Source organism: Silurus meridionalis, chromosome 3 (assembly GCF_014805685.1).
Source record: "Silurus meridionalis isolate SWU-2019-XX chromosome 3, ASM1480568v1, whole genome shotgun sequence".
NCBI lineage: Eukaryota > Metazoa > Chordata > Actinopteri > Siluriformes > Siluridae > Silurus > Silurus meridionalis.
This window is the reverse complement of record NC_060886.1, coordinates 12,060,443-12,073,698: the sequence shown is the minus strand read 5'-3', so window position 1 is coordinate 12,073,698 and position 13,256 is coordinate 12,060,443. Positions and strand designations below refer to the sequence as shown.

The following is a 13,256-nucleotide window of genomic DNA, read 5'->3' as shown; positions in this document are numbered from 1 at the left end:
TTTGTAGCTCACTGTTGCACTGTTTGGGAGACTTTTGTACGAGTAATGAAAAAAAAATCATGCGTAAAATGAAAGTCTGCTCAATGTTCTACACTAATGTAACAGCAGATCTAAGCAGAATAACAAAGTTTAGTACACGCAAATTTGAGTACTTCTCAAACGTTTCTTAGTAAAGTTCATAAAGCATATCTGTAATCTGTCTATTCTATGGCATAAAGTTTCGGAGACAGCACGGCTTTGGTAAGCAAGATTGTTTGACCAGACCGGAATTGTGGACCACTCCTGACTCTGCCTTAGCTTGTGTCAGTGATAAATACATGTTAATAAAGCTCTCCTGGCCATGTCACAGCTGGCCGGTACATAGGAGAGTTATGCGAGGAAAGTAGAATACCCCCTCTCTTCCTGTTTCCTATTAATATGATGAAAAATCGCAGTGGTGGTCCTCTGCTCTGGTGACAGCTCCAACATGCCGTGCCCCCCCCCCGAATCCACAGTCGACATCACCACTTCATAGCTGAATGCACTCCAGTGAGCACTGGTACCAGACAAGCAGTAAAGAAATAAAGAAAAAAAGACCATATTTCACCACCTGTCCAATATCCTTTTACTTAACCAGAAATCTTTCTAGATGCTAAAATGCTCCAATTTCTGCACACTGTGGATAATATTTATTAACTACAGGCTCCTTCAATGATTTATGTGAAACTGGTATGTAGAAATGATGAACAATAAAAAGACACAGGCAGTGGAGCTTGTGAATGAAATCATTTAGGGAAAAGTAGAAACAAATCACATCCAAGCCTATAAAAAGACTAAATATAACATCTTGAGATCTTATGAAACCAAGGAGGTATAATGGAGAGTCCATGATAACTTTTTTGGGGTGTGTGGTGGTTGTTTTCTGTGAACTGGTTTATGTGATGGTCAGTATGGCCCGTTCTCTCTTTCTTCTCTTTCTCTTCTTCTCCTCAAAGCGATCCGTGGCATCAGCGAAGAACATCACATCTTCTTTGCTCTCAATCTCCCGCTGAAGAAACTGAAGGCCTGCACTGTTGAAGCCCAGCACATCCTGAGACATGGAGAAAGAGTGAGGAATGTTGACGATCTAATGGAGATGGTCAAACTTGCTGCAGGTGGAACATACTTACCCTGATCTCCTTCATCTTGGAGATTGTGTTTGTCCTCAGCTCATCAATAACTGACAGCAGCATTTGGTTACTGGTGATCTGTCCAAAGTGGATTCTTGAACAAAATAATAATCATAATTCTGAATTACACATAAAATATATTTTGAAATGTACTAGTGAAATACCTTTGCATAATGGCATGTTGTACGCAAGTGACATAAATAATTTATTTACAAGCAGGAGTTACCATGATGGCAAAATTGATTAATCCAACCATATTTAAAAAAGTCCAGGAAACACTTTCCAGTTTTTCAGTTTAAAAACCACTTCAGAACCCCGTGTAAACGGAGCTAAAGAAATACCTGAGCAAGAAGAACAGGCATCGGCAGACCAGTTCAACCTCCAGGCCCTGTTGCATGTAGGTGTTTAAAAGCGAGAGCAGATCAGGGATATACGGAAACGGCAGCACAAGTAGAGACACCTCCAACTCGCTGAAAGGCAGAACATAATTTCATCACCACTACTCATCTATAACTATAGAGCTCAAGCTTGATGTTAGAGATGTGTGTAACATAAATGGAGAAATGTTTAATTTCAATATGTACTGCATCAGCTTTAAATGGTTGAAATGACAAAAGCTTCCTGACTTGACAAATCTATAGAAAAGGGTTTACAATTACATCATAGAAATTCCTAAAGGGGAGCCTAAATTCTACTGACCTGTGGCCTATTTACTGAATACTTAATAGTGGACCACAAGCTAGATGTAGCTTTGTAGTTTGTCATTTCTGTTGAGTTTTTAACATTTTACATCTTAACTCATTTACTTAGTCATGTAACATTTAACTAATAGTCCCCCCTCATGTAAAAAGTGTACACCAGTGTATAAACACTAGGGGAAGGTCAGGCATTCAAGTCCCAGAATCACCAAGCTGCCACTCTTGGGCCCAAGAGCAAGGGCCCTTAACCCTCTGTGCTCCAGGGGCTCAATATTATAGCTGAATAGCTGACCCTGCTCTCTGACCCCAGCTTCCTAACATCGCAGGGATATGTGAAGAATTAATTTAATTATGCTTTAATGTACATGTAATAAGTAAAAAGAGTTTTTTTCAGTTTGAGGAAATCATTAAGATATGCGAAACATAAGATATATAGCTTGATTGATGTATGAGGATTTTAAGAAATGTGTCCTTACCTGGAACGGACTTTCTTTATAACATCCAAAACATAGCGAGAAGGCTGTGGGCCATACAACAAGCTTGTTATTATAGCACTAATACAGGAACTCGCTCATTTTATTTTAAGTCAACATCCTTGTTTGCTTCAGTAATTACTTGAACCTTTAATTTACCACAGTGTCTCTATGTCTATATACTAAAAGCACTAATACACTTTTTTTTGTGTGTTATGAAAATCAAAACACAATTCACAGAATCAGTGTGTAGTACAAGAATTTCAGAATGCATTTTCTTACCGAGATACTTCCATAAGCCAGAAGAATTGGGTTCATCGCTGGTGGAGGTAACTGCAAAAGAAAAGTCAGTTTATCAAAAGGGAAATGTACAAGTCCAGCGTTACATACAAATGAAAGAAATGTCAAAATTAACGCATTAACGCAAATTCTTTTTAATGGCACTAACTTTATTAATGCGCGATTCATCTAGCATGCATTTCTGTTTGAAAATCATTTCTATTAAAAATCTAAATAAATATAAGAGAGGCGAAATAAAAAAATTCAACGCAACACACATTTATTCACGAAATCCTTTCTTTACTCCGATATTAAAAAAAATTATAAACGCCACCGAAAGATTATTTGTAATCACTAAACATTTGTGCGCCAAGTCTCAAATCAATCACCAAAAAAAAGCTATAATGCACACGTGGCAATTACAACCATCTGTGTGGAAACATGGTGTCCTAATGATTTACATAATTTAAATCACTATAATTACTTAAAAACATTAACAAGAATATTTTCAATGTTTTCATGCTCTATGTTGAGTATGTGTTCACTAATAATAAACATACATTTGCCTAAAGCATCCATAATTGTCAATGACTATGTTAATTGGAGTATTAAAAACTTAAAGTATTAATTTAAGGTACATTTAGAACAGATACATGTGCGATTAAGCTCTGATTATTTAGAGGTTAGCTCGTGACAATCATGCGATTAATCGCGATTAAATATTAACATTTTTATTTGGAAACGTCTAGATATTGCATATCATATAAACTGCAACCTTTAGAGTTTAATATTCAGAGAAGAGTGTGTACGTGAGCATGTGCAAGGAATCAAGGACATGACGTGATGTCAAACCTGTTTCACATTATCTGCTACAGATAAACACTGGATATAAACATTCTGGTTTGGTTGTGACAGATAAACACTGCATTTTAAGCAAAAGCTCAAAATATAAAGAGCCATTGGTTTATACACAAAAGTGCAAAAAAAAAAATTCCATCTAATGTTGATTCCTACGAAACAATATCTATTACTGATAACTGATCTAGAATTCACATAATGAGGGATTTTACAGACTTAATCGTACACAGCAGAATGGTCATTTCAAGCTACACGTGAGCTACCCAAGTTGACAAACTATACAAAAGTAGGACAGATAGTCAACCAGACTTGTGTCCTGCCCTGCTATGGAACATAAACAACCGTAAAACTTTGTTAACAGAGCCAGTGAAACAGAGACCAAGAGTGTGAGTCTAACAAGCTAACAAATTTTATTTGTTTATTTAAGGTTTAAAAAAAAAAAAAAAAAAAAAGAGGCAAGTAAACCTTTCAGTCTGTTTTATCTCAGAGGCTTCAGAGATTTAAAATTGCATTCCACCCTCTACCTTAAACTATATATTGTTTGTCAGTATCTTGTTTTAATGTGCCCTAACTCTTCTTAACTTAACAGTATGATGGATCTTTGCATCATGACATCACATTCTAAAGCCCTATTAGAATAGAAGACATATCACACCTCCTTTCCTGCCACATCACAGGCAGCCTTGTGTTCCTCCAGCTTCTTGCTCTCCTCTCTGTAGAGCTCCAGTGCTTCCATTATACGCTCCGCCTGGAAGGATTTTAACTCACTTATTACTCAAAACAAACGAGAGATAGAGATTTAATCTTCATAAATAGCCAAAAGCTGAGTAACTCACAGCTTTGACAGTCTCTATAGTCTTCTTCCCTGCAGGCTCGGCCTCACCTCTGGCCTCGCCAGGGACCTGGAACAAATAGAAACAAACGAACCAGGTGATATACCTGCTCATGTTTCTAAGTAAGAGAATTACTTAGATTAACAATATGTAAGGACCAAGTCCCCTACATACCACAGGCTCTTCTCCTTTGGCTAAAGATTCCTCAAACTCTGCCTCTCTTTCCTGAAAAAAGTCAAATATACAGAATATTTGAAATGTTTAGGATTTGTTAGTGCTGTTCATCAACATTTTTAAAGTTGTCGAGAGTTAAGGCCTGCACTGTATTGCCATTATTAGCATAGCTATGTAGTGTTACCAGGTTCCCAGGATCTGTTATAGCCACTCACCATTTCTTTCTCCTCCTCTAGAATGATGGGCTCCTTGGTTCTTTCCCAAAGCCTGAGGGACTTATCATGAGAGGAGGAAACAATGTGGTCTCCATTGGGACTAATGGCCAGGCACCATACTTCACAATGATGTCCCTGAGGAACAAATGCTTAGAAGTCAAATGTTAAGAAGTATACAGGCTCTGAAAATGTGTTTTCATGCATTTTAATTTAGACCAAGGATTAATGGAAAAATATCCGGTTCTCATAATACAAAACCTTTGCTGACTATAGACCGGGTTCACACATTTTGTCATACATATAAAAAGAAATGGTCAGTTTTGTCAGAAAAAAAAAAAATCACCTCCAGGGTCTGAATGTGTTCAAACTTGTCAGCATCCCACTGTTTGATCTTTCTGTCCTTTCCGGCTGTGAAGAACAGATGGGTTTTGGGGACGAACTGAAGGAACATTACACTGGAAAGAGAGAAGAAAAAAGCAAAAGAGAGAAGGAGGCAAATATTAAGCATCTGGGATGACATCATTTGACTGATGCTCTTCCTGTTTTGCACAACCTTTTGTGTTTATTCACAATACACTCCTGTATCCAGTTCCCTTTTGCACATTGTACTGTATGGTGCTATTTTGTGTATTTGTTCTACACTGTCGTGTTGTCTTTTGTCTTGCACTGTTTCCACAAGGTTGCACACGATGCACTTTTTGTAGTGAGGACAATTACTTCAGTCCTTAACTCTGTGTTCTGTTATGTAGCTTTATGTTGTTTAATGTAGCACCACGAGGAACGTTGTCTAATTTCACTATGTACTACATCAGCTATATAGGTTTAAAATTACAATAAAAACTTGACTGATCATCCATGTTTTCACCAATAAAGCAGAAAAAAGGTATCACTAACTAAAACAATCTAAACTTACAGTCTAGCAGTAAAGACATGTACCAACCTATCAGGTGTAAGCCAGACCTTTATGCTCCATTGCTATTCTTACAGTAAAACGAGAAATTCAATATTGTATAAGCAACAAAAACATCTAGTACCTGTCATCATGAGCAAACATTGAACGATGGCAGTCACCAAAGTCCAAACCCCAGACCTTTACATTCCTGTCTGCTGATCCAGTGGCGATCAGTGCACTATCCTAAAACACAATTCAAATAAGAACAGGTGTGAAATCAGAATGAGCATTTATAATGAACCAACATACATATACACACACATTTATAAACTATAATAATATCACCGATAAAACCGATCTGGATTTTTTTTCTCGGCTAAGGCTGATATTTAGAAATCAGGGCAGCTGATGTATGCCGATATAACGGCGATTTTTTTTCCCCCTTCATCAGATAAATTTACACAGATAATTAATAAGATGTGATACAGAAAATTGCATAAATTAAACATTTATTGAAGAACACAACCTCTCCAAACACTACACTTGTTACCAGGTTTTGTTACCTGTGCCTGCCTGTAACCTAAACTACAGCTGGTTGAAGGATCGTGAACAATACTGTACAGTTCCAAAATGTTATTCTCTTTCTCTCTCCAAAAGTAGTAGTATATTTAACCAATAAAAAATATAAGGTTAGATTAAGAACGAATGATAAGAACTTCAAGCCCGTTATACACCAAGCTGACGGTCGGTCATTGAGAAAATGAAGTTTTTGCACTTCTGCGTTTCTGCATGTCGAATCGGAGGCAGATCTCGTCGGCGAGAAAGAGAACTAGGATTGGTTAATAAGCTTAGCGAATGAGCACACAAGGGAAAAAAGGGAAAACACAGTTTGGTGTATCAGATAGGCCTGTCGAATAATCTGCAGCACAAATAGACGACGCCGATTAATAAAAGAAATTGTGAAATGCAATACCTATGATGGGTCCTTTATGATACACAATAACTATACATATAGACATATGTTAATAAATATGATCAAATACTGGACTAATTATTATCCTATGACCATGTAGGTACAAGTTTAATTGACATTGTACAGAAAACTTACATGTGAAATGTCCAAGCACAGCACAGGCAGTTTATGTCCATACAGAGACAGGAAAAACTAGAGAAAGAAACAGTTCGGTCATTTTTAAATCAGTGCAGATGTCTTTATTAATTGCATGAATAACACACAGAAGCATCAACAGTGTTCATATGGAATGGCGTCTACAGAATACCTTTAGTGTGTCTGTGTAGAAAATCTTCACAGTGCAGTCGAGAAGAGAGACTGCCAACAGTCTCTGATCAGGACTGAAGCGCACACACAGTACGTCCTCATCCAACCTTAGTGTGCGAGTGTGTTTCACAGTCAGTCTCCTGCAGAAATATACACAAAGCAATTACACACTAAACCTTCATTAACAAACACATGGTTATGGTAAGCAGACAGCTTTCCTCACTTGTTGGTTGATTCATTGTCCTTTATGAGCTCAAAGTCCCAGAATTTCACCACCTTGTCAGCTCCTCCAGTTACAATTCCCCTCTGAACACAGACTTTGAAATTTAGCAAAATGGTAAACATGAAATAATATTTTCTCACATAAAGTCAAGTTTATTTATTATAGTTTGACCAATTAAAAGGAGACGACGGAAAAGCAAGTGGTGCTGATGTAGGCATGTGTGTTTGACAGTGCTCTTCATCAAAACAGCAGCTGAGGGAATTTCATTTCAAACAATGGTATTCGTTGGAATTCATGCCACATTAATGGCACAGTAAAGCTGTAGCTTGTGGCTTTTCTTTTTGTCATCTGGATATTACAAGATGTAATATTTTATGTTCTTTGTATTTAAGTATAAACAGTAATAATATCTTTGTCTCAAGTTTTATTACTTTCGAATAGTTAACGTTTAGGCCTATTTTGTGGAGAAACTTCAAATTGGGTTTGTTGGGGAGGCTCAATCTATTCTATAAGTTTGTAATGTCCTATACAGTGAGCATATTCATTACTGCCCACTTTATTACCTGTTTGCCTGCTCATTTATGCATTTAATAGTGCATTATGCTTGTCACATTTACTACATACAGTGTAGTAAAAGGCCTCTCTGGCAAACCATGTCTTGGGCGTTTACTAAGAAAAGTGAAGCTTCAGCTCAATATAGTGCTTATTTTTGTTAGTTACAAATTCAAATGTAACCATTAAAGACATTAGACAGTTATGTGCTAAATTGCTCTAGTCTCTACTGTAGTACCTGATCAGGCGAGAGACAGATGGACCACAGAGCTCCCTCATGAGCTTCTGTAGTCTCCAGCAGGCTGCCTGATGCCAAATCAAAAATCTGAATCTTTCCACTCTACAAAAGAAAAACAGACTATTAAAGGCACTGAAACAATATCTACAATCCTGCATCCCTTAACCTTTACTAATCATATGAAAAGGTTGTTGTGATATACCTTAGTTCCTACAACAATCTGTCTATCTCCAGGCACGAACAGTGAGCAAAGTGCATATTCACACGCCATGGTACGGATCACCTGCAAAGTGGCCCTGGAATAGAAAAGATGTCTTTTTAAACACACAAAAAAACTAAATACAAGGATAAAAAGAAATTATAAATATGTGCATGATGGTTTCTTCAGCAGAATCAGGTTTATATGAGAGTAAACAACAATTTTATTTAAGTGTTTGTCTTAGATGTCCTTAGACTGACCTGTTCCAGACTTTGACCGTGTCTCCAGATGCAGACAAGATCGCAATGTTGTCCGAGCTAAAAGACAGTGTTCTGGCGTCTGTGCGGTGGCCACCCAGGGTGAGTCGAGATGTCTTGGTGCCTGTAGGGCTTTTCTCTGTTGTCTTTACACTGTAAGTCTCTATTGTGTTATTCTGCAGCAGCAGAGCCACTTTCATCTCACCATTAGGAGACATAAGACAGTCCACCGACCTGAGAAAAACAGATTGTTAACAACTCTAAAATACGTGAATGTTGAGCAGTACAAGTCTAAATAATAAATGTAACGCTAAAGAGCAATAACCTGATCTTAGAGGAGGCCTTTATACTGGCCAGTTTTTGGATCTCATCCGTCAGCTTTCGCTCCACGGCTACATCTGCTTCATCAGCGCCACCATCCTGTGACCTGATACAGAAACACCAGATATCAATAAATTTAACGATACTGGATGAATTTATTTGGTGCATGTTTTCAAATCCAGGTTACATACTTGGCCTTCTTCTTTGCCTTTTTTAGCTTTCTTTGTATTTTTTTCTGAATTTCTTCCTCTGACAGCACGGCAAAGAGCTCCAAAGTGCTGTCAAGGCCCTACAGATAAAATTGTTTGGAACAATCAAAAACATAGGAAATAGCTTTCAAAATTTAAATTCACCGTTACAGAAAAGACGTACATGGCATGCCAAGACTTTAGCTTTGGGATCGGCAATCAAGGACACGACCCGGTCTCTGGCTTCTCTCAGAACAGAGCCAGCTTTCTTACAGCTGAGAATTCTCTGTAAGATAAGACAAAAAAAAATGTGCTGTGAGAGACATTCTTCAAACACAATCTTGTAACACAAAGAACCTGCCTGAACTTAGCAAATCTGCCATTGTTATAAGCTACATTTGTAAATGAACAGTGCCATCATAAGTAGTGGGGTATTACATCTTCTGGCTCTTCATTAGGACCCTTCTGTTCATCATCGTCATCATCGTCATCATCACCAACAAAGACATTCTTTCCTTTCTTCTCCTGTGGCTCTCCTGCTTCTTTACCCTGAGAAAAGATGGTGAAATACCACAATTAAATCAGTGTCAATTTAAAACATTAATAATGTATTTAAGTATTGTGGTTTCACAGAGTCGACTACACAATTACTTTTTGGTTGTGTAAACCACTAGACAACAATTATTCAAGTTTTGTGCTCATAATATTTAAGAACATTTGAAGGAAAAGCAGCTGATACTATGCTGTATTGCATGGTTATGGATAATTGAGGTCTTATTGGTATTACTTAACATTAAGTTTGGCTGTATGTTTTATCTTTTCCGTAGACCAACCCAAAACCTATAAAACTGTTTAAGACACAGTAGATTTAATAACTTGTTTACCTCCTCTAGGTAATCGATATCCCAAGCTCGGAGTTCACTGTCAGCAGAGCCAGTTAGCAGCCGGTGCTCCTGATTCAACAGAACCATTCCCCACACCTAAAGAAAACAGCATGTCAGCAATGACCTTAATCACAACTCCTAATACAGGACTTAATACTATCTATATAAACAGCAATAATACAAGTACTTTTTGACACTAGAATTTGGACATTAAATAGTCTCAAAATGGCTGCTGATGTTTAACTTGTTTGACGAGTGCTATGGAGTAATGCTGCTCACCTCACTGCGGTGGCCGACCATTGTCTTAAAGCAGTGCTGAGTGTCCAAATCCCACCATTTTACAAAGCTGTCCTTTGAGCTGAGGTAAAAGAGGGCAATTGAACCAGTGATTTGAGTTGTTTATAAAAACAGGGAATAAACCACAAATATACTGGCCAATAACCCCTGGCCTTAAGTTGCTGAAATAAAAAAAAATATCAATCTGACGTACCTTGTGACCAGCAAATTTTTGTCCTTTAAGAGCAAAGCTTGTGTAATGGCATCTTTGTGTCCTTTCAGCCTGTACAAACCACACTCGTTTATTATGTCCCACACAATCACATCCGTGTCCTTCAGAAAGGAAAAAAAACACGAGCATCATTTAAGCATAATCGTTTTAAGCACAGCTCTATGGATATGTTATTTGCTTGCCGCAAATCTTTTATCTCACCTTGGAACCGGTAACAAGTCGCGCTCCCAGGGTGTCATAACGCATGACTGTGACAGAAGATTTGTGTCCATTAAACGAAATGTTGCTTTCACCATTTAAAAGGCTGAAGATACGCACACCGCCATCCTCGTAACCCACCGCAATGTGGATACCATCAGGAGAGGGGCAGAGATACGTCACCTCATGCTTCTTACCCTCAAGAATTAGAACCTAAGGAAATAAAAGAGTCAAACTGAAAGTGAGCAAATCAGCTGATAGCTGACTGCAGCTGTATAGAAAAACAAACAACTTTTACACCTAGCAATGAAATCGGTGGATTCAGTGTGCAGGACCACAAATATGACCAAATTCTAGCACACATGTGGAATGTTTATACCACTGGGGAATGGATCCTTTAGTGCAGGACAACAGTTTACTTTTGGAAAGGTTTATTTTTCATGAGGAATCATTTACCTCATTGATTTGTTGGGCCTTAATAAGTTAAATTTGTCAAGTACAAAATAATTATAATTTAAAACCATTTGTATTTTTGTAGAATGTTCTTGTATATATTTATGTAAAGCTGAACTGAGACAATGGCTATTGTTAAAAGCTATAACTATACACTTAAAATATAATATCTTATATGTTTACTTGTTCCCAAGTTCTAGTGGGTCTGGTGATAGCTCTGACATTAAAACTAAGCTCATTAGCCAGTGTACCACTGACCAGCCATTCACAGCATTGTTAATCATGGTCTAGAGTATCTGTATTTATGGTCATTTTAAAGGATGCATGAATGTGCAATTGTAGCAAACAACTCAATCCTGTAACTCTAATCACATCCACATGTATGTTCGAAAAACAAAATAAGCCAGAACATAATAACCACAAATAGTTAATCTTGGATGTGTCATTTGTTCTTGGATGTGATGATGTGCAAAATAACAGGCCCTTGTACATAAAGACCTGCACTGTGTGCATTGGCGATTTTACAGGGTATAAACCCCATGTTTGTATGACGCATGCTGATTTGATTACATTGTTGTACCCTGATGAATTTACTTTAGCCTTAATGGTTTAAGGTTCTGAGTGACTGATCAAAAGGCCAGGGGTTCAAACCCGAACACTGCCAAGCTGCAACTGTTGGGCCCTTGAGCCTTTAACCCTCAATGCTCCAGGGATGCAGTATCTGTGCTGTAACTCATATTTCAAAAATAATTGTTTCTTCCAATTGGTGTGTTTGGAATCAGTCTAGTGGGTATTAGTAAAGACTGTAGATAAGATAACTGAACGAAGAACTACTACATTGTGCAAACATCCACCATCCCATGACAGGATAAAGTATGTGGAAAAAATCCAATCGTGAAAAACTCCAATTTAACTTCAGATCATAAACCTTCTCCAGAAATCATTTCCTGGAATGATGTGGCATGTCTGAAGATTGGTATGCTGGTAGCTTTGGGGATGAAGCGTGTAGTGTAAAGGTCCATGATGGAGGGAGAAAAACCTGAAGATCTGCATCTGCAAAGCCAACAGCGTTGTGGCTGATCACACACACACACACACACACACACACACACACACACACACACACACACACACTCTCACTCTCTCTCTCTCTTTACTGCTCTGCCATTTAAAAAAAGATACCAAAGCAGTCGGTCCCTCATGTTTAAACAGTTTCTTTCCATAAGCCATATGACTGCTCAATACAAAGGGACTGGACTGACACAAATTATCAAATGAGTTAACGGTCTGAACAAAAATGCTGTTTTGCACAAAATTCAGTGATTATATGTAAGTTATTTATTATTATATGGACATTTCATTTGCAGCAACACAAATCTACTGTACTTGTTGCTTCTGCAGTGCCGCCGTGTCTCACCGTGCACTTTATGTTGTGTGGGTTTTGTGTTACTTATTCTTGATTAATTGTTGGTCCTTGGGGAACGCTTTTTCATTTTACTGTTCACTCTACTCTGTATGGTTGGAATGACAATAAAAGCCTACTTGGTTTAAGATGAAAACGATATAAACAGATAAACACATTGGTCAAATCTCCTAGACTGGGGACCTTTTACCTTCTCAGCTTTCCGCACATCCCATATGAACACATGCTCGCAGGCTCCTACAGCCACATAGCGGCCCTGCTCTCCTCCCTTCAGCCGCACAAACACCACGTTCGCCTTCTGACTGCCGATCAGACCAAACACAGCGCTGGCAACGTAGCGCAGGTACTGCTTAGTCAAGCCCATGGCCAACACTATCCTCTAACCTGGGCAGGAAAAAAACATAATCTTTCCCAGTTATAATACAAATAGTGGGTTAATTAAATATTCATAAACAATATTAGGTAGAGATCAGATCAATGCATCTAACTTCAGCATGAGTTTGACCAGATATCTGGGATTGCTTTCAGTAGTAGTAACTCAATACAGAGTGATATTCTATACCAAATAACTACTATTAATCACTTACATAACCATTATTATTTAATTACGTCCTTTAAGCCTGTGTAAATATGCAGTAGGGCAGAATGTAGTGGTCAGGTCTCGAAGCTAAAAAGTGATCTGCCACGTGATAAGCATCAAACAATCATTTTTTCTAATTCGCTAGATTTATATATAAGATATGCATATATTAAAAAGTCCTAATTTCAACCGATTACTGATTCCGCTTACCTTTACAGCTGTTGTTTCAGTTTATTCAGCATCAATTCACTTTATGTTCTTAAGAGCATTCTATCATCCACACAACACACAAGGCCCACATGTGCGCCAGTCAGTAAAGGCCGAAGCAATCGATTGGCCACCTTGATTAAAATGTTTGTTGACACTTTTAAACGTATACCATC

The 13,256-nt window shown here is 37.9% G+C and overlaps 1 protein-coding gene across 2 annotated transcripts; it reads right to left on the bottom strand.

Moving 5' to 3' along the window:
* Window positions 1-752: 752 nt before the first annotated feature.
* On the bottom strand, window positions 753-13,226 carry wdr3 (WD repeat domain 3). Of its 2 annotated transcripts, none has more exons than XM_046844849.1 (27): window positions 13,084-13,226; window positions 12,484-12,677; window positions 10,421-10,630; window positions 10,202-10,320; window positions 9,991-10,069; window positions 9,712-9,807; window positions 9,266-9,376; window positions 9,012-9,113; window positions 8,831-8,928; window positions 8,644-8,745; window positions 8,322-8,552; window positions 8,065-8,158; window positions 7,863-7,964; window positions 7,073-7,155; window positions 6,851-6,989; window positions 6,679-6,735; window positions 5,713-5,813; window positions 5,022-5,133; window positions 4,679-4,813; window positions 4,464-4,514; window positions 4,293-4,358; window positions 4,112-4,204; window positions 2,602-2,652; window positions 2,323-2,366; window positions 1,490-1,618; window positions 1,149-1,242; window positions 753-1,069 (listed from the first exon to the last, which is right to left on the bottom strand). In XM_046844849.1, the coding sequence occupies exons 2-27, from the start codon at window positions 12,655-12,657 to the stop codon at window positions 914-916; spliced, it is 2,829 nt and encodes a 942-aa protein (XP_046700805.1). In that variant the 5' UTR covers window positions 12,658-12,677; window positions 13,084-13,226; the 3' UTR covers window positions 753-913. The 2 variants fall into 2 exon arrangements, with proteins under 2 accessions (XP_046700805.1, XP_046700806.1); XM_046844850.1 differs by lacking the exon at window positions 13,084-13,226 and adding an exon at window positions 12,881-12,899.
* Window positions 13,227-13,256: the final 30 nt, after the last annotated feature.